This window comes from Malaclemys terrapin, chromosome 5, assembly GCF_027887155.1.
Source record: "Malaclemys terrapin pileata isolate rMalTer1 chromosome 5, rMalTer1.hap1, whole genome shotgun sequence".
NCBI lineage: Eukaryota > Metazoa > Chordata > Testudines > Emydidae > Malaclemys > Malaclemys terrapin.
In genome coordinates this window covers 131,381,596-131,401,473 of record NC_071509.1, presented here as the reverse complement: position 1 = coordinate 131,401,473, position 19,878 = coordinate 131,381,596, and the positions used below count along the sequence as shown (strand labels likewise).

General features: G+C 40.1%; 1 protein-coding gene across 1 annotated transcript; it reads right to left on the bottom strand.

Annotated features, from left to right (window-relative positions):
* Positions 1-514: 514 nt before the first annotated feature.
* Positions 515-18,947, bottom strand: DCK (deoxycytidine kinase). Its single transcript, XM_054028829.1, has 7 exons — positions 18,622-18,947; positions 15,231-15,346; positions 11,678-11,871; positions 10,614-10,761; positions 6,478-6,593; positions 5,795-5,894; positions 515-3,097 (listed from the first exon to the last, which is right to left on the bottom strand). The coding sequence occupies exons 1-7, from the start codon at positions 18,689-18,691 to the stop codon at positions 3,071-3,073; spliced, it is 771 nt and encodes a 256-aa protein (XP_053884804.1). The 5' UTR covers positions 18,692-18,947; the 3' UTR covers positions 515-3,070.
* Positions 18,948-19,878: the final 931 nt, after the last annotated feature.

Below are 19,878 nucleotides of genomic sequence, written 5' to 3'. Positions count from 1 at the left end.
TGACCACATCATTCCTAATGCCCATTTTTGTCCTCCTCTACTATTTCATTGTGCAGTGTGGTATAACTGTTAGTCCCTGCCTGAGGATTGCGTTTTGGAAGGGACAGGATGCCATGACAGAGAGGAGCAAGAAGAGAGCAACACTCAAAGTCAATCAGGCTCATACCCTCTGCTATCACGTTCAAGCTTAACATTTCCCTACAGTTCATAAGGAAAAAATAGAACACTATTTGGTAAGGCCAAAATTTTTAGAAACAGGAGACTAAATAAAGTTAGGCTCCTATATGTCACCTGATTTTCACCCAATAGCTGCCCATGAAATCAAGGTAGTTTCTGATAGTCAAAACACTTGAATATCAGTTCACTTAGGTGTGTAAATATGTTTTGAAAATCTTGGTGTAAGACTCCAAGGAACAGCCTGATGGAAATCCTTGAAAACATTAAAGGAAAACACACTCTGCAGTCTCTGAAAACCAATATTTAATACAAATTAGTTGATCCATTTTTTCCACAATACCCTTAAAAAGTAAACCCTTTTTTCACCCACTTCCCCAATTCCACTAACATGAGGCCAACTGTGTAAATGTAAAAATGCATGTTGTGTCATACCAGATTGCTTTTTCCAGCATGAAAGGGTATATTCATTCCATAAACATTCCAAAAGTTTAACTGTACTACAATAGACTCCATAGCCTCAATCAGGATCTACACCCTGTCATACTAGGTACCGTACGCTCACCTGAATACAAACTTCTGCTCTGAAGAGCTCTCAGTAAGGTAAGTGAAACAAAAAGGGGGCAGTTACAAACACACAATTTTTAATCATAAAATCCAGCAGGGCTATAATTGTCAACCTCAGCTGAGACCAAGGATTGATTGGACACAGAGACTGAATCATCCTTGCATTGTTAGAGATGGCCCCTCTAAGGTCAGAGTTCAAGCACAGACAGTACAGCGTAGGCGAATTTGATCTGCTGCTGTTTGTGCCGCATCTATTTTATGCGCTAATAACCTCCCTTCCAGTGCTGTCAGTCCAGCTACTACCAAAGCCCTAAAACAGTCTTATGTTCACAGCAATTAAAACTGTTCTTATAAGTTGCAGAGACTTTCTCCTTTGAATTCATACTTGGGTTTCAGTGATTTTGCATTGCATTCTGGAACTGGTTGCATACACTCTCCCCCAGAATTCTGATGTAATCTAATATTTTTCAAACACATCACAATTATAACCTGGACCTGCTGATAACATGAAGAACTTAATTATCATAAGATTTTGAACAACAATACTCACATGATCACGCCAAAGTATTAAATCCTGGCAGATGAAACCTAACGGATAATTGCAAAAAATAGGTTGCTAGTGTCTGGTGTAGATTTGGCAAGAATATTGTCAAGGTTTCTGTTGCATTTTTAATTAAATCTAAACTGAATCTTCATCAATCTCTGACACTGGTTTTAAATGAACTCAGTTTCTGGAGCTAAGATCTTAGAATGTCTTTCCTTTTGCCTCTGCAGTCCTGGACAAGTCTGGAAAAGATATGTTATTAGTAATTCATTTTCCATATTTTCCATGTGTTGGAAATCTGGACTCAGTAATACAATATTTAAAAAAAATTAGTGAATTTATATCCTCCGAGAACTTGACATATATTGACATCAGATCATCTCTTGTATGAATATTACATATTGCCAATCTACGCACAACTGTTACACAATACTGAAAGCCAACAATTTTAATAAGTGCAAAAAGTTTCTATCCATTTTTATTTTTCCAACATGATTCTAGTCACACACTGAGATTCTATCTCAAAATTGACAGGGAACATGAGCACCATTATAATAAAATCCTGTGACATTAGAATATTTGCATTCAAAAGCCAAGTGTATAATTACATATTAAGAAAAAGTATTGAATGCAAAACAATACAGCACAAAATACAGTACATATTTCAAGATGTGTGTACTAAATGGTTGATGGTGTTTTCAGAATTTGAAAGAAATATCACCATTACAAAGATCAGTGCATTAAAACAGTGGTTGCGCCACAAAGTTCTCCCCTTTTCATTGCAGAAAGGCCAACATTTAACCAGAGAAGAAATTAAAACAGCAGGAGACTGCTAGTTAAGAACAACGTAACTCCCACCATGACAACATTTAAACGTCTAATCACATCACATTTAAAAACACAATTTAAAATCTAAAGACAGCTTACATAGTTTTACTTTCTATTTCAGCATTCAACAAGCGGATGCTGGCCTCTGCAGGAAATAAAAGGATTTACTGGCTACCAAAAACAGATTCCTAAATTTCAGATATAAATTATTTTTCATATTGGATAATTTCTACAGATCTTATAACTTTGTATAGGAAAAGTTATAAAACAAAAACGAACAAGCGCTAACAGATGGAAACTCTTAAATAACTTTACAAAATGACACAAAAATGGCAGACACAGAAGTTTGTTGAAGGAGCATTATACTTTAGGTTTGGTTTTTGATCCAACTCATTCAGGGCAAAGCCCCACCAATATACTGGAATTATCAAAACACGTTTTTGTACTTTGATGTATGGGACTTCATGTAAATTAATTCCCTCACCAGCAGAAGTCCCTTCCCCTCAATATCCTCTTCCCCTAATTGGGAAGAAGCTGCTACAGAATGTACAACTTCCCTTGCAGACTCTCAAATTCCACTGAAAAATGGAGACCAGTTCTGGTAAAACCCGTAACTACATGGGAATTAAATACAAATTAGGGACAAAACAGGAAGAGTGCTCTATGGGAATGTATTACACTAATCAGAAACAGTAGTAATTAAGGGCTCCTGGGACTCTTTGTAACTCTTGTAAACTGTTCTGTATAACACTGAACAGGCCCACTGGTTTATGAAAATAATCTATACATAAATTTTCTAAAACATATTACAAAGTGTATTTGTTCCTCACAATTTGTTAAAGCAACAACACTGAACCCCCTCCTCTTCAGACACCTTATAAGAAAGCCGAATTTGAACCCAAGCTCTGATCTCACAGATGTTTGGAACAGTTTGACTCTGTTTGCTCTTCAAAAGGATTATAAAGTGCTCAAAAATTCCTTGACCTGCAAAAGAAGCAAATATTTTGAATCAAATGAAGTGTATTTATGAAACAGATCTACAAGAACTGTCTTTTCACCTCTTCACTGCTTTATACTGTACAAGGTGTAATTACTGGGTGAAATAAAGTCTCATGGCAAAGCATGTGATTTTGTGGCCAGAGTTGCAGAAAGCCAAGATTCCTGAAGTTCAGTAGGTGCAGATCCCTAGGTAGCCACACATTATACGGATGTGGAATTCTTCAGTGCTTCTAAGACATGTGGAAACTGTCCTAAACTGCAACAAGATTGTTTAAGATCACATCTAAAAGTTGTTACAGAAGATGAACGGATTCAACATGTATACAAGTTCAGAAAATAAACATTTCAAATATATGAACACTAATGAGCTCCTCTGCAGCTATTTTAGAATTTGCTCTTCAGGATTAGAGATACCGTAGAACCTCAGATTTATGAACACCAGAGTTACGAAATGACCAGTCAACCACACATCTCATTTGGAACTGGAAGTACACAATCGGGCAGCAGCAGAGACCAAAAAAACCCCCCAAAAACAGTACAGTACTGTGTTAAACGTGAACTACTAAAAAATAAAGGGAAAGCAGCATTTTTCTTCTGTAAAGTTTTGTACATCACCTGCACTACATCAGTCACCTCTGTATGCCTTCTGATCTCCTCATTCGGTATGTGATCACGGAGTGATATCTTACACATTCGCCTTTCCATTGCTCTCTGGGTAACAGCGAATTTTTTCTTCCTCCACTTTCGACGTTGACCAGCTTTCTGCTCTGTATAGCATTGCTGGCAGAACAGTGGAATTAAACAGTTCATTCATTTTCTTCATGGACAGCTCATCATCCGTTAGATACAAGCATTAGAGAAGGCGTACAGAAGTGACCGATGTAGTGTAGGCAATGTATGATGCAAAGCGGAGATGGGCAAGTAATGTAGTCCACGGGCAAGACAATAGGTGGACAACCCGCATTAGTGACTGGATCCCCAGAGACCACGAACGACTGCTGGGCAGACCGAGCCCATGACAAAAATGTTTGGCCAGAAATGGAAAAAATGTGCTCGCAACAAAATGGAATGGCGGAGTGTCGACTTGCGTTCGTGGAGGGACGGACGAGGACAAGCCAAACAAAGAAAGAAAGTAAAGTTTCAAAGCTGAATTAAGTCAACTTTCAGTTGTAAACTTTTGACAGAACCACCATAACATTTTGTTCAGAGTTATGAACAACCTCCATTCATGATGTGTTTATAAATCTGAGGCTCTCCTGTGTGCAAAAACAAATAAAAGAATATCCTGAGCAAAAGCTTAGCACATTTTAAGAGGTGTGTCCAATGGCTTGACTCTGTAGCAGTGTGTCAGTGCTATGCAGGAAATGGGTTGAATTCCAGGTCCTAGTCTCTTTCCCCCTGGGCTGGTGAAGAAGCGTATTCAATCACCACAGTCAGGGTGTAACAAGCTCTAAAGTCATCATAGACCATGCAGGCTATTTTACAGGTAAATGACCGTATTTCCTAATGGATAAACTAAGACCAAGAGGTAAGTCACCTTGTGAGGTAAACCAGTCATTTCTCAGAGAAACTGGACAAGCCTTACTGCAGTGTGAAATAAATGTTACTAGCAAATTTAAAGACAATATAAAAGTATCTGAGATATTGAACATTTACTGAAATGACTATGAACTAATTGGCCAACATCACACATGAATAATTAATATCCAAGTGAAAGTTCAACTTGTTGGTCTATAGCAGAAAAATTATCCCTTTAGCATTAGCTAAGAAATGGACCAAATTGATGCAACAAAACCCTTAGCTTCGTTTCTCCCAAACTACTCAAAGAAATATATTTGATCCAAAAATGCAACAGCTCCATTTTATATTCCGCATTATTTCCCAAATAAATTGAGAAACTAAATTTGAAAAGCAGTCACCGTGTTTGCACACCTACTAACTGCTTTTCAGTGGCATTTCTGTCTGCTTCAACAAACATTTTTGTAGTTATGTACGACTATAGTAGAATGGCAGCAACATAAGAACAGTTTGTCTCTGTCAAGAACACACAAGATTATTTAACCAGTGAAACATCAAGCTGGAAAATCATTTACAAAAGAAGAAAACTTGATTGTTTAATGTTTAAGAAACATGCTTAATGTGTAAACAGTGAAGTATGTTTTATGATTTTATACATCTCCTCCCTGCATTAGTAGTTTTATTTTTTAATTACAGTCTTTCAATGGGCTTGTATACTGCCAGTGTCACAAATAAGATTTATATATTTATTCAAAATTTTCCTTTTTCCAAATGGTGAAATCCACAGAGCCTACAATGGGTCTTCTCTCTGCTTGCTGCTTTGGGTCAGAACTCAGACATATTAGTTACTAACTCAAAGTGGCGATAGTAGTGGGTTGAATGGGGGAGTGATTCGTATTGCTCAGAGACTCTAAGCATTCACTCATTGTGAACGTACATGCACTCACACACACACAGGCAGTTACCAGTGGTGGTCTCCAATGTGCCTTAAAAAAAGCTTTAGGTTAAATATTGCTCAAAAAAATTATGGCGAGAGACTGTTTTGAAGTTACAGACTGCTGTTCCAAAGTATATAGTTTTCTTTTAACATAAATGTGATCTTGTATTGAATGTATATCAACATGTTTAAATAGCAAAAAGTTGGTATTTCCTGTTAAGTTTTACCTTTTCAATCATATTTTCATACTGGTCTTTGTTGCCTTTGAAATCTTCATTAACATCCAGTGTTAAGATGGGTACTTCTTCCAGGTATTCAAAATCCGTCCTATATAGAAATAGGGGTGTAGGAATAAGAAAAGGAGAGAAATTATATTAATTGCAAAGTAAAAATAAATCAAGTCTTCATCACAGCAATCTTAACAATGAAAATCTTCCAGATTGGGAGAACTGCAGATCTTAATAAATTATATCCATAATTTTTAAATACAGGACCCTAAAGCTAGATTCCTTGGTTAGGCTCCTAAATAAATATGGAATTGAATTTACAGTGTGCTGAGTGACCAGCATCTCCAAGTGACTTCAGTAACGTCCAGGCTATGTATCCCAGTGAATTCAGTTCTGCAAACTGCTGAATGCTCTCAGCTCCAGCTGAGGTGAACATGAATTGAAGGGCATCCTGGACCCCCAAATGATGTTCAACACCCTGTGAGACTGAGCCCAATAAGACATTTACAGATATAAGTTATAAGAGACCCAAATGCATAAGATACTTGATTTTTAAAAGCCATCATGGTTTAACATTCTCAAGGACAACTGAAGTCTTATTTGAAAACTTGTGGAAAGACACTGACAAACACCTTCACCATCAAATGTTTCCAGGCATGCATTAGTCACAAAAAAAAGCCTACCGCAATGTTCTATGCTGAAGCCAGCTTTCATGTTTGTAGTGAAGTTTCTCCAGATATTCAATAGGAATTTCTTGTTCTTCATCTCTTCCACGCAAGTAAATCCTATTTAAGCATTTCTAAAAGCAGAAAGAAAAAAAAGTGGACCAATTTACAAGAGAAGAATTAAAGTCCAATTTATTTTCAACTCCCTGAAGCTTTTTTTTTAAAAAATCCCAATATCCTACACTCTTACCAAAGATTACCACCGTTAAATTAGTGAATGAGTTTTGGGAGTACAGAAAGACTCTTCCATGTTTAGCTGATGGAGGCCAATGAGGTAGTGTTGGTTAACTGGCAGAAAAATGATTAAAAAAAACACCCAATTTAAGAGAAACTTTGCATCAATTCTTCAACATTGGCACTTAAAGGCTCACTTGATTACTGAAAACAACATAAAAAGTTTTGTTGTGGAGCCATGTTCCCAGTCAATTATATCCTTTTATTGGGGAATGTGAACAACTATTCTTGAAAATTATTGTTGCCTCTGTGGACACAAAAAGTAAATCTTTCACTTAAAGACAAAATATAAAAACAAAAGTTCAAGTTCATCCTGCAACCCCAGTACACTAATAAAAAAGGTTTATTTTTCTGTACTCCATACAATAAGGAAGTGATGTGTTAAGGGGCAGGTTCAATTAAAAGTTCCAACAAAATTTTTTTGATTTTTCAGACCTTGTGATATGTAGAAAAGTTTTACTACTGACTTAAAAAAAGGTATTTACTTATATTACTTTGCACTTATGGCACCTTTTATCAGAAGAGAACGAAGAGTTTTGCCCTGAGATTATTTTTATCATCTTTTATAGGTGATGTGCAAAAGAGATGGGTTTGTGCCCTTTATTATGGTGTATGAAGAGAGCCAGAACAATTAAAATAGAAGGCAGAAGAAAACGGTCTCTATAGCATTAGAAATTCATGTCTTGTCTAGTTGCTGGAGAACTATGATGATGCCATCAGAAGAGCTAAGAGTTGAAGAAAAGGAATTTTTAGTCAGCCTGTTTAAATCTTGTTTTGCTGACATCTACTTAATTCCAAAGTCTCATGAGCCCTTGGGAGAAATGGTGTCTCAGCAACCCCAAACACTCCAATGAAGGTGAGAGTTCAGAAAATATCTTTGGAGCTCACCAAGAGGCCCTTTGGCAAAACAGGGCAGACCAAACTTGAAATTCCCAATTACTGTAAAATAAAAAATACTCTTATTTTTCCAACACACACACACACACACACCTTTTAGCTCTCTCTATAAATAAAACAGCAAAAAAGGGGCAAAAACTCAATATAAAAAAACCTTTATGAATTGAGAACCAGGCACAGAGAAATTAAATTTGCTGAATATCACAAGTCAACTCTGTGGGAGAGCTAGCAATAGAACCAAGAATTCTTGACTCTTGGTCCAGTGCTTAAGTAGTAGTTTGCCTATCACTCCTACTATGAAGCTTGTCTATAGCTTATCTAAGTATCTACAGGTTTAAAGTAGCATGTTCAAATAATTCAGGCCAAAACCTGAGATTTTCTTAAAATGCTAAGATTGCAAAACTCAGTAAGAATAGAATGTGTCAGTGGCTTGATATTTGGTGGTGGTGATGGGGCAATTTCAAACTTTTTATTTAGATATTCCCCTATAGTGATAGAAACCCAAACACCACAGCATTATGCCAGTATGTTCAGTGCAAGAAGTGCACTTGACTGGTCCAGATACATTGTCCTAGCTGAATGAAATGCAAAAAAAGTCAACAACATAAATGATGTAAAGTATACTGGATTTTTAAAGTTCTTTTGATTTTAATAATCTAAAGTATTATTTGAAAGGATTTAAACATATGTCTGTCTCTAGTTTACAGTGTTCCTTTCATGTTCTTATATTTTTCACCTGGTTGTGTAATCACTGCAAACTCAGTAATTATGATCAGGAATGACAGTCTGAAAACCTTCTTGTTCTCTTTTCACAAGATGTAAATACACAAATTAGTCATACTTTAAAGGAATAACAAATAAAATACAAGGCCAAATATGAAAACATAACAGGGTGTGGGATTCAGAAGAATGAACACAGGGCTCTGCGATGTTGTAACACTAGATGCCAAAAGCTAAGTGCCTTTGATACAACGTGCACAAAGGGAAGGGCACTTATGTATTTCTTTACAATTACACAGGGTGCAATATTTGCAAGAAAGATGCTTACTGTAAACTTATAGTCTGTTTTGTACATACTATAATATTCTTCATTTATACAGGTATACTATTTATGGGGATATTCTAATTTAAATTGAACTTTAAACACTGGAGTTTTCATGATCCTCAATGCTCGTGTAGCCTTATACCCCTCCCCTTCCCCAATCCAGCATTACCTGAACTTAGGAAGAGAGAAAATTTAAGGTGTTTGCCTTGTCACAAAATAGGAGTCAGGAAAATTGAAGTATCCCTTGACACATCAGCACCACCCAGAGCAATCTTTAAACACACAGATGCAGGAAGACTTGCAAAGATGTGAAGAGCAGTCCCTAAGCTTTCCAGGAATACATTAGACACATTAAATCCTGCCTGTACAGGTGACCAGTTAGTCACACAATAGCTCCAAGTTCTTCTGTTGGCTTTGCTAAGGCCCACAGAAAGCGATCAAGCCAAATCTACACCATACCTTATACGTAGATTACTTTATAAAGTGAGAGTACCCCTCCATTCATACAAATACTTTGACATTGCTCTTATCTACTCTTATCAAGAAATATGTCCCAGACTGGCATAGGATTCCAAAAAAGAGCATTCTTCCCCCCTAAGGAATAGTTACAGCAGTAGTAGAAAAATGCAATAAGGAAAGAGGATCCCAACAGTCTTAACTGTGGTTAAATGTTTATAGCAAAGGGCTGGAAATTAGGACACTTGGGTACTATTCCTGGCTTTGCCTCTGACTGTGACCTTAGACAAGTTGCTTACGGCCATACTTTCCCCTTGTCACAGAACAGATGAGCCTATAATCAAAGTCAAAAAAGTAAACAGCTATATGGCATCATATGGGAGCAAGCAGCCTCGACCATTCTCTCCTTGCCAGGGACAATCACTGAATAAAGTATGCATCCACGCAAAAGGAAAGGAGTCAGGAACAGGCCACCTTGCACAGTGAATGCCCTTTCTCAAGGCAGCAGTAAAGATATTTGCATTGGAAATGAATACTGACGAGGGCTGGTATTAAAGTATCAAAACTATACTGACAGAAAATAGGAAAATTTGAAACCCATCCCCTCCCCCAGTGCAGGTTTTCCAAACAGCTTTTAACACTGACTATATCAGCAACAGCTACACCTACATATCACATGAACCACATCAGAAAGGACAAGAACTTGAACACCAGAGAACCTATGAAAAACAAGACAAATAAGGCAGCAAGGCTTGCATCGGTATAGGCTTCAGAATGACTGAGAACAAGAGGCACTTCTGATACCCATCTGTGACCCAAAAATCCATGGAATTTCCACTGTTTTTCCATTGTAATCTCCATCCAGCCTGTGGATTTTAGTACATTGCTCCCTGCCCACTAGTCCTGTGTTCTTTTGGGCAAAGTGGCTGAGCTGTGAATCCAGGTCATCTTACCGTCTCAGGCAGAACAGCTATATTGTCTCCTTAATCTCTCTGTGCTTCAGTTTTCTTTATCATCTCACAGGAGCATTGGGAGGCTTTTCTAATGTATGTAAAGCACTTTGAGATCCTTGATGATATAAATAGGAAAAATATTATTTCTGGGCATTTTCCTGGACAGAAGCCCACTTTCTCTTCCCCAGCTTTATTTCCCAGACAGCTGTGTTGCCACTAGGTGACATGCCTGGCATTGGTGTTTCAACACGAGCAGTCACAATTTTAAAGATTCTGATACAGACCGCTTGGGTTGAAGATTTGCTGGAAAGTAACTGAAATTTCTCAAGAAAATAGTTTTGTGGATACCTTAAAAATACACCACTTTCTATGGAATATTAGAGAGTGCAACCTGGCAAAATAGTTCTACGCCCATGTAGGCAAAGATTTATAGGCAAGGCTCAGAGCTCAGATTGGTCAATCTGATCGCACTCTCATTCTTGCTAAATTCATAAAGTTTTATTTCTCACCTCAGGAGTGGCTCTGAGATAAATGATTCCATCTAGCTGAAGGCTTTGACCAAACTGTTTATTCATCCATTCATGCCAATCTTGGTAAATTGTCCATTCGGTCTCATTCATGCAATCAGATTCATATAAATTAGATGCAAAAATATACCTAAAACGCAAAAGATTTATTGAACAATGAGGAAATGTAAGTCATGTTATTTAAGTATCCAGTTCAATATGCTCTGCAATATCTAGGAAAAAAATGGATGAGCTACTTTTGTAGCCTGATTTTTGCAGTCTAAACATCAAACTCAATTGTCCATGAATAGTTTTGCTAAAACCTAACAGTTTTGTTCCACCTGAAGGTTGTAGATTGTACAATTACTAGATTGTATTTAACCCTTTGCTCTCTTTCTAGATGGCTGCAGTCTTGCCACCCACCTGGTCCTTCCCCGTGCTATTTCAGTTGCCGTTTCCCACAGAGTCATGCATAGCTGCCATGTTCAGGGTTCAAACATATGCTCTATTACCTCTCTGCTAGATTCACCGCCTTTTGGAGACTGCAACAAGAGCATTTAGGCCAGTACACATAGTTCCTCCTCTGAAATCTGTCACACCATGGTAACTGGCTAAGACTATCCTCATGCACTATTAACCCCAAAATTGTTGACATGGGGCTCAATAGTGAAGTTCAACCCCCCGCAGCCAGAGACTGAAAGGTACGACACTTAGGAGCAAAGATACAGCAGCTCTCAAAGAACATGGGAATAACAAACTCATGAGAGATGGAGAATTTGCTCTTCTTTCTCCCCTCAACCCTGCCCCCCGCTTTTTTAAGAGGACAGAAAATTACATATATTTACTATAATTCAGTTAATAAAACAAAGTTATTGTTTGAGTTGGTAAAATGACCTCATTGTACAACTATACGGAGAGGAAGTGAACAATGGATTCACTGATAATATCGTAATCTCAGCAGAGCCAGTCACAAACCACTGGTTCTGAAGTGCTTATGAAAGCTCATCTGCTTTCTAGTCATTACAAGGATTCTCCTACTCAGCCAAGTGTCTGCAAATTAAACATACCTGTCGCTATACACAGATCGCTCAAAGAAGACTACAGGGTTCTCCACCTCTCTGATTTTCCCATTAAGGGATTTGAGCTGAGCCCGGATTCTGCTCAGGCAGGCATACGTCTGGAAGGTGAAAGACCACCGGTCCGGTTTCTCATACATCATCTGGAGCACATTCCCCCCACTTTTCTGTGACGTCGTCAGCTCCTATTTTTAACAAAGTAAGTCACTCAATGATTATGGGGTCCAATTTATCTAATTTAGCTCTAAAATGCTCAAAATTGCTTACCATGACAAAATGGTGTAGCCTCTTTTTTCAAGCCTAGAATTGTCTCACCTACTCTCAATCTCCATTTATAAAAGTGTGTGTGTCATTTGCACACATCTTAACTCCCTTTGTTGTGCTGAGGTGTTGAAACACTACAAATTGCATCCTGCACTTTTCCGAGACCCCCTGCGACACTGGGGCATAGTGTGTGAGAGCAAAACACAACCTGTTTTTATTTGGGAAAACACAATTATGAACTGTGCAGCATTTTATCTTTATTCACCTATGGGGAAGATTTCATGCAAGGGTTTGCATGTCATTCTCCTCAGGCATATTGAAAGGCATGAGACACCAAAGGTCAAATGCCTTAACACTTGAGTTAAATTCAGCAACCAATTATGTGTTTTAGACAAATAGTGTTCTGTTCCTATTGTTGCCTGCAGGGCTGTTGTAGCCGTGTTACTCCCAGGATATGAGAGACACAAGATGTGTGAAGCAATATCTTTTATTCGACCAACAGAAGTGGGTCCAATAAAAGATATTACCTCAGCCACATTGTCTTTCTGTTACTATAACATTTTAGGAACATCTTATTCATTCGACAGTATATTTTATCTTTTGGAAGCATGGCAAATTGTTTCTTTTGAACAAATATTCCCAGAGCATGTCAGCTTCTCTTTGAGGAACAGATTCAACCCTTGTCAATTTCAAGAACTACTGTGTCTACATTAGCCTTTTTACTTTGTTGCTATTCCTGGTGGAGCTACACAGGTTAGTCTCCACTATCTCTTGGCTAGCTATGGTGAAGCCATTGTTGGCAACAACATTTTTTTTGGGGGGGGGGGGGGGGGGGAAAGAAAGCCTATGGATATGGCTGAACATGGATACTTTCAGCCTACAAGTTTAAAATGCTCGGCTTTCTCAGGAGTTTTTAGTCACTATTTACAAACAATCTTTTAAACAAAATGAAGAGCTGGCAGTACACAAAAAGCCAATCCCACACTTGCAAGCACTCCTTTTGCTCCGACACAGCACTGTTAAATTTAATATTCAGCTGGCTTACCACATGCCATCTGTTATAGTTCACTTGATAACAGCTGCAGACACGACATCTAAGCAGATGGCTATATACACTCTAAACATGTCATATGAGGACAAGAACATATTCCCCTATACACAGAATTAGAGATCTTCCTCTCTTAGCTGAATGAGTTACCTTTAGATTTTATTTAATTTTATTGTCCTGTATCATTAACAGCTGGAATGCCACTGCATGCAAATTTAGAAAACAGAACTTAACTGTGGGACATGAGCACTGCATGCTTTACAGCTTTTCTAGTAAAGATGACCTAACATTCAAACACAAAGCCCTTAGTTTGTACAAATGGATGTGGCAGCAAAAGGACTTAAACCATACTTTCTTGACAAAATTTCAGTGTCTGGACTCTAAGGGAAAAAGCATGGCTTAGGCGCTAATAGCACAGCACTTGGAATGCAGAATACTGGGCTTTAATCTAGACTCTGCCACTGACTTAATGTGTGACCTTTGGCAAGTCACTTAACCTTTTTATGCCTCAATTTCCCTACATGAAAAATAGAAAATACTTCCTTACCTCATGTGGATGTTTGTAAAATGCTTTGATATCCTTGGAATACAGGAAGGCAGGCATTATATAAACACAAAGTATTGTAGTGAGTCCTGTTAGCGCCTGCTATAGTTAAGGTCACAACACAGCTTCCATTAGAAACTTGTGTTTTTATAAACTTAAACAACCAAATAGTCTAGGCATACTTAATTCTGCCTCAGCAAAGGGGGATGAACTAGTGACTTGAGATTCCTTCCAGGGCTACATTTCTATTATAAACGGAAATATATCTGCTTAAGTTACACAATTAAGCAATATTCACTTTTCCTTTTAAATTTTCATTATTAATTAGCTGTAAAACTATAGTTAGATTGTTGGCATTTCAGTTGTAAATTTCTCAGTCAAAAATGCTATATGTTAAAGCTAAACTCCACAGGATAGTTTTACTATAGGCAGCTGTTTTTTGGCTACAAGTAACATTACCACATCCATGGCCACAGATACCAATCCTTGACTTGAAACAGGCAGTTAGAGGATCTCAACCATTATGAGCATTCATCTCCAAAAACTTCTTCATTGCAACCCAAAAGGGCTGTGAACAGTTGCTTAGTTTGGATGATCTAGTACAATAACAAGCACATACTCTTCCCCATAAATGGTAGATGAGGCAAATGCCTTCACTGTTTAAAATTTTTGTTCAGTGCGTCAAAATACATGGTACTGTTTTTTACATTTGAAAAAGTCCCTTTATGGTTCAGTGATAGCACTACTGCGCACAGATATCATGACTTGTGCCATTAGGTGGAAGCCATGAAGCAAGCTGAAATAGTGATAGATCCAGGTTTAGAATGCAAAAATCAAAACCAGATTATATAAACAATTTAGTCAGCAGTTCACATTCTTTTGCCAAAGGTTTCAGAAGATATCTCCTGGGACATCTGAACTATTCTATGTTTTCTTCACAGAGCTATATTACCAAATCTGAGTTGTCTCTTTCTAATACTTCCTTGTCGTGTTTTAGGCTATGGCTACACTACACAACTTTTAGCGACATGGCTGTGCCGCTACAGCTGTAATGCTAAAAGGCACACAGTGTAGTTGCTGTCTGTCAGCAGGAGAGAGCTCTCCTTCCAACAAAAAACTTCCACCCCACACGAGCGACAGCAGTTCTCCTGCCGACAAAGCGCTGTTCACACCAGCGCTTTTTGTCAGTAAAACTTTTGTCATTCGGGGGGGTGAGTTATGACAAAAGTTTTGCCGATGAAGTGCCAGTATAGACAAAGCCAGTGGTGCACAAGTGGGAGAGGCTGCGCAAGCAAGGACTGGCATTTTTCCATTATCTGTGCTGATTAGGTGTAAATGATGTTTACTCTGTAATACACTTGTAAGTCTAGACAGCCGAAAGGATTACTACACTCCCCATACCTACTCTGTCTTAAACATGCACAAGTGTAAACACACATTCCATTTGAGCATCACAGGCTTGCTTAATAAGGGTCAAAACCTACAAAGGTGAAAGGAAGTCAAATGAATATGATGAGAGTTGATGAAACTGTTACTATCACAGGTATATATGCACAGTTCATATTTCTATTACTGTTTGATTAGAATAGAAGAGGCCTTGATCCCAAAGAAGCAGTTTCTCCTTGCTCAATAATGGGCAAACAATATGAAATACTAATCTCAATAAAAATCAAAGGCTATCATCATACCTCATCATCCTCTTGGCAGTTTTGAACATTGCACCATCTTTCTACAGGCTCAGGAACAACTTCCCATTCCTGGCTAGCTTGTTTGAGAATATTCACAAATGTTGATTTTCCTGCAGCTGTTGGAAAAGAGCACAACAAATACGTCTGTCAGAAAGTAATGGAAGTGGTTGTTAGCCACTAGACACAACACTTTCCAAAAAGCAACAGAGGGTCCTGTGGCACCTTTAAGACTAACAGAAGTATTGGGAGCATAAGCTTTCGTGGGTAAGAACCTCACTTCTTCAGATGCAAGTAATGGAAATTTCCAGAGGCAGGTATAAATCAGTATGGAGATAAGGAGGTTAATTCAATCAGGGAGGGTGAGGTGCTCTGCTAGCAGTTGAGGTGTGAACACCAAGGGAGGAGAAACTGCTTCTGTAGTTGGATAGCCATTCACAGTCTTTGTTTAATCCTGATCTGATGGTGTCAAATTTGCAAATGAACTGGAGCTCAGCATTTTCCAGGTTCCATCAAATGCAACCTCCGCTTCCCATGCATCACTGGTTTCATGAGAAGACCTCCCCAGTACATTCTCCTCCTACAATATTACAGCATCCATACGTAGATTAGGTCTTGGAACAAGGTACAACACCAATGAGATCAAACAAATCTTTTTCCCTTGTCTGTAACAACCATCAGTTGTATAATATTTTCTGTAAAATTTCTGAAAATATAACCTGACCCTGACCTTGTGTGCAGACTATATTCTATAGCAGAGTAGCAGAAGCATGTTAGAACATATTAAAGAGGGAAGCTAATGATTATGGGGTGTTCATTGTGGAGCTAAAACAAGGGGGAAAAGTTTACATTAAATACATCACTATATTAGTCACCTGGAATGAAATGCTATACTTAATGTCACAGAACAATTTTCACTAATAGCTTTTTAATTATTCATAACTTTCTAAGTTATGAACTAACTAAGCAAAGATAATAGTTTCAGAAAAAAAAACAGAAAAACAATTTTCACCATTTTTCTATAAGGGTGAAAAAAACTTCTTCTCGCTACTGTCAAACTGCCCCCCCGCCCCAAGAATGGATGAACATTAAACTTAGTACATGAGCAAGTATGAAAAACCAGACATTAAGTTATTAATGAATGGAAACTGGCAATTGTACATGCACTGCAGAAAATTTTAAGTCTGAATGCTTGAATCTAGGAATGAACTGCTCATTGAGTTCTTTTGTAAGTGCCCATGTAATGTAAGTTATTAGCAGCTTAAGTTCATATCCTATACAATACTATGTATGGGCAACATAGACAAACTACTGTGGCTGTAGACTTTAAACTTTTGCATTTTCTGATTTATATTTTAACTGTGTGCATTTTTTTGTGTGACAATGTTTTTTGTGCATTTGTCAGTGTGACAATGTTTTCTATCAATACACCCAGGTGCCTCAAGATGCTTGGACCTGGTCTTCACTAGAGAAAAAAATGTAAACCAAAGGCGGGTTTACTTCGAGTAGCTAATATGGGTTAAAAAAAAAAACTACAAGCGCCTTGTTTTCATTATTTTAACATGGGTTAGTTTAACATGGATTAAAAATACACCTTTTCCCTAGTAAAGACAATCTTGGTCTATGTTAGTATTCTAGGTGAAGTGACATTTAAGTACTACCGACACATCCTACTTCATCTTTTTGTTTAGTTAATTTTTAAAAGTAAATTTAATTTTTCAGAGTGTACCACCTAATTTTTTTTCTAACTTATTTTCAGGCAAGTAAGAAAGCTTTTAATTAAGAAATGTTAGGGCAACTGGTTATCTCCCTGGTAAAGTTGCAAAGGCACCATCCTGTCATTTGTCCACAAGCAGTATCAGTTACAAAGCCGGGAGATTAGTCTGCCACAAAGCAAAAAAATGGAGTGTTTCAAAACAAAAAAAGGACATTAAATGAGAATAAATAAGGCTACCAAGAGCTGGCAGAGCAATAGGTGAAGTAGTAGGAACCATAGGAAATTATGATCTCAATTCCTACACAGAGCTCTGAGGCGAAAAAGGTTTAGCTCATCCTGTCACTGAACAACCGGAGGCACTCCCTGGCCTTCAGAGCAAGTTAAATTGGTTTCTCTTCACTAGCATAAAATTCAATCCATGGAAAATCCTGAGAAACAGAAAAGGTCAGGAAACTAACTTGGAGAAGGAGATAGCGATCATTATTTATCAGGATTAAAAGGGAACTAAAGGAATTTGAGCTGATCATATCTACTTGCACAAACATTTCTGATGCCCCAACTCACAAAACAAAAATCTGGCAAGAATACCACAGTAAGAAATATATTTGTTTAAACCAGGAACTTGAATATAGCAGAAGATAACATCTTCAGTTTTGCAATCCAGTACTTGTAACTATTACCAACTTACTTCCTGCTTTGTTTTCCTGGCGTATATACCTCTAGGATAAGATTTCCTAACCCAAGGGCTTGCCTCAGCGGGGAAACTGACAGGAATAGCTGAGATGAAGCTCTGTGGGAGGTTTTGAAAGCTTGTTGTTCTCACCAGCAGAAGTTGGTCCAATAAAAATATTATCTCACCAGCCCTGCCTCTCTAAAGATCTTGGGACCAGCAGGGCTACAACACCACAACAGGAACAGCTATTGTGGAACAAGCTAGTCTGCAAGGGCTCCCCGTGCGGCCACTCTCTCGCAGACTGTAGTTCAGAACAGGGGGTGGACACGGGGAGCTGTCCCACTCCATTTCCCCAATGCACTCACAGCCTGAGGGAGGGGGAAAGGGCTAATGTGTGTAACGCGCTGTGCAGACAGACAACGGTGGGTTTGAAACGGGCCCGTTAGGAACAGCCCAGGCCAAGGCGTGGGGCGGCTGCACAAGTCCCCGGCCTACGCGCAGCCCCCACCGTGGCAGATTTGCCCGCACAAGGCTGAGGGCGGTTTGAAGGCAGCACTCGGGTTTGCTGACAGGGAAAGGGACGCTCCGGGCTCGGGCGGGCAGCGGGGACCCGGGCAGCGGCTCCCGGCTGGAGGCCGCCCGGGGGCGGGGAGGGGGGGGCAGACAGAAAGGGACAATGTTACAGGGGGAACCAGAACATCCCGAGGGTTTATTTAAAAAAAAAATTAACCGATAAATCAATTAAAAATCCGAGAGGCCCAAAGCCCGGCCCCCGGCTTCGCGCCATGACCCACTCGCTGGCTACCGGGCGGGCTCGGAGGGAGGCTCCCTGGGCAGGTGATCCCAGGACGGCAGCGGCTGGCCCGGCGCTTCCCGCCAAGGACCGAGCGATGGCGGCGGGTCACCTCAGGGGAGGGCGGCGCGGGACAGGTGAGCAACGGCGGCTCCTCAGTGCTGGGCCAGGGCCGCGCGGCGCGGGAAGGGGAGAGGCGGCGGGATCTCACCGATGTTGCCCTCTATGGCGATCTTCTTGACGCCGCTCTGGGCCCGGCCGCGCTTGGGGGGGGTGGCCATGGAGACGCCGCTGCAGCCGCGCGAGTGCTGCCGAGCCTTTGCTCTCGCGCGCTCGCCGCTTGCCGCGTTCGAATTTGGCGCGCGAGGCTCGGGAGGTAGTTATAGATCGCGGTGACGTCACGGGCGCGTCTCACATCGCGTCCCCTCCCTCCGCGGGACAAAAGGTCGGCCAGCTGTTCCCGCGGCGGAACGTCTGGGGGCCCGCCAGGGCCAACGGCTGTCAGCGAGCGAAACGGCCCCGCCTCCGCATTGGCTCGCGGGCTGATTGGAGGAGGAGGGGCAGGCTAAGCGGCTCCCTCCCTCCCTCCTCCAGCTCCGGACGGCGTCCGAGCGAAAATCAATCGATTACAGAGCGACGGAGGAAGGGAAGCTGCTGAGTGCCGAGCGTGTCGTTCGCTCAGTGAGCCCTCTCCTGTTTTCAACTCAGTCCAGCTTCAGTCAGCTGTTTGGCGGCACTTAGGACTTTCTAGGAGGGAGGGGCAGGAGCGGGGAAGCGCAGCTGTTTGGCGGCGCTTAGGACTTTGGGGTGGGGGGAAGGAGCAGGGATGCGGCTGCTTCGGAGAGGAGGTGGAGTGGGGGTAGGAAGAGGTGGGCCTGGAGTGGAGCAGGGACAGAAAGAGGCGGGCCCGGAACATCCCGCGGCAGAGTTGGCGCCTGTTCTTCTCTGGGGAAGCTGCCGCTGCAAAGGTGCTTCCTAGCGTCCTTGCCTGCAGCGGGCTGTGCCTGTGTGGGGTAAGCCATGGCACTTCCAAACCACAGTACAGTACTGTACAGTATATAATGCCTTTTGTCTGCCCCAAAAAAATTCCTTGGAACCTAACCCCCTGCATTTACATTAAATCTTATGGGAAAATTGGATTCGTTTAACATTGTTTCACTTAAAGTTGCATTTTTCAGAAACAATTACAACGTTAAGTGAGGAGTTACTATACTTTTATCAGAAAGGTCACTTCAAAGTGAGTGGTCAGTGTGGAACATTCAGAGTTCAAAGACTGTAAAGCACCTGTCTCTCACCACCACCAAAGAAAAAAACATGTGATAGCTATAAATATGGATATAAAGGAAAATCCTTCATCTCTGGACTGTTTGGATTCTAATAAGGCAGAATAACTGAATGAGAAGATGGAGATTCTCCAGAATTATTCTGGGTAGCCCTGGGAGACTTTTGGGCAACTGGCAGATTTATA

What these genes read in the sequence shown, in the direction of transcription:
- DCK (XM_054028829.1), bottom strand. Translation starts at nt 18,691, where the DNA reads ATGGCCACCCCCCCCAAGCGCGGCCGGGCCCAGAGCGGCGTCAAGAAG. An exon ending in ATCTCAGAGCCACTCCTGAG is followed by an intron (nt 6,594 to 10,613) that starts GTGAGAAATAAA and finishes TTCTGCTTTTAG; the next exon opens with AAATGCTTAAATAGGATTTA. An exon ending in ATGAAAATATGATTGAAAAG is followed by an intron (nt 3,098 to 5,794) that starts GTAAAACTTAAC and finishes CTTCTTTTGCAG; the next exon opens with GTCAAGGAATTTTTGAGCAC.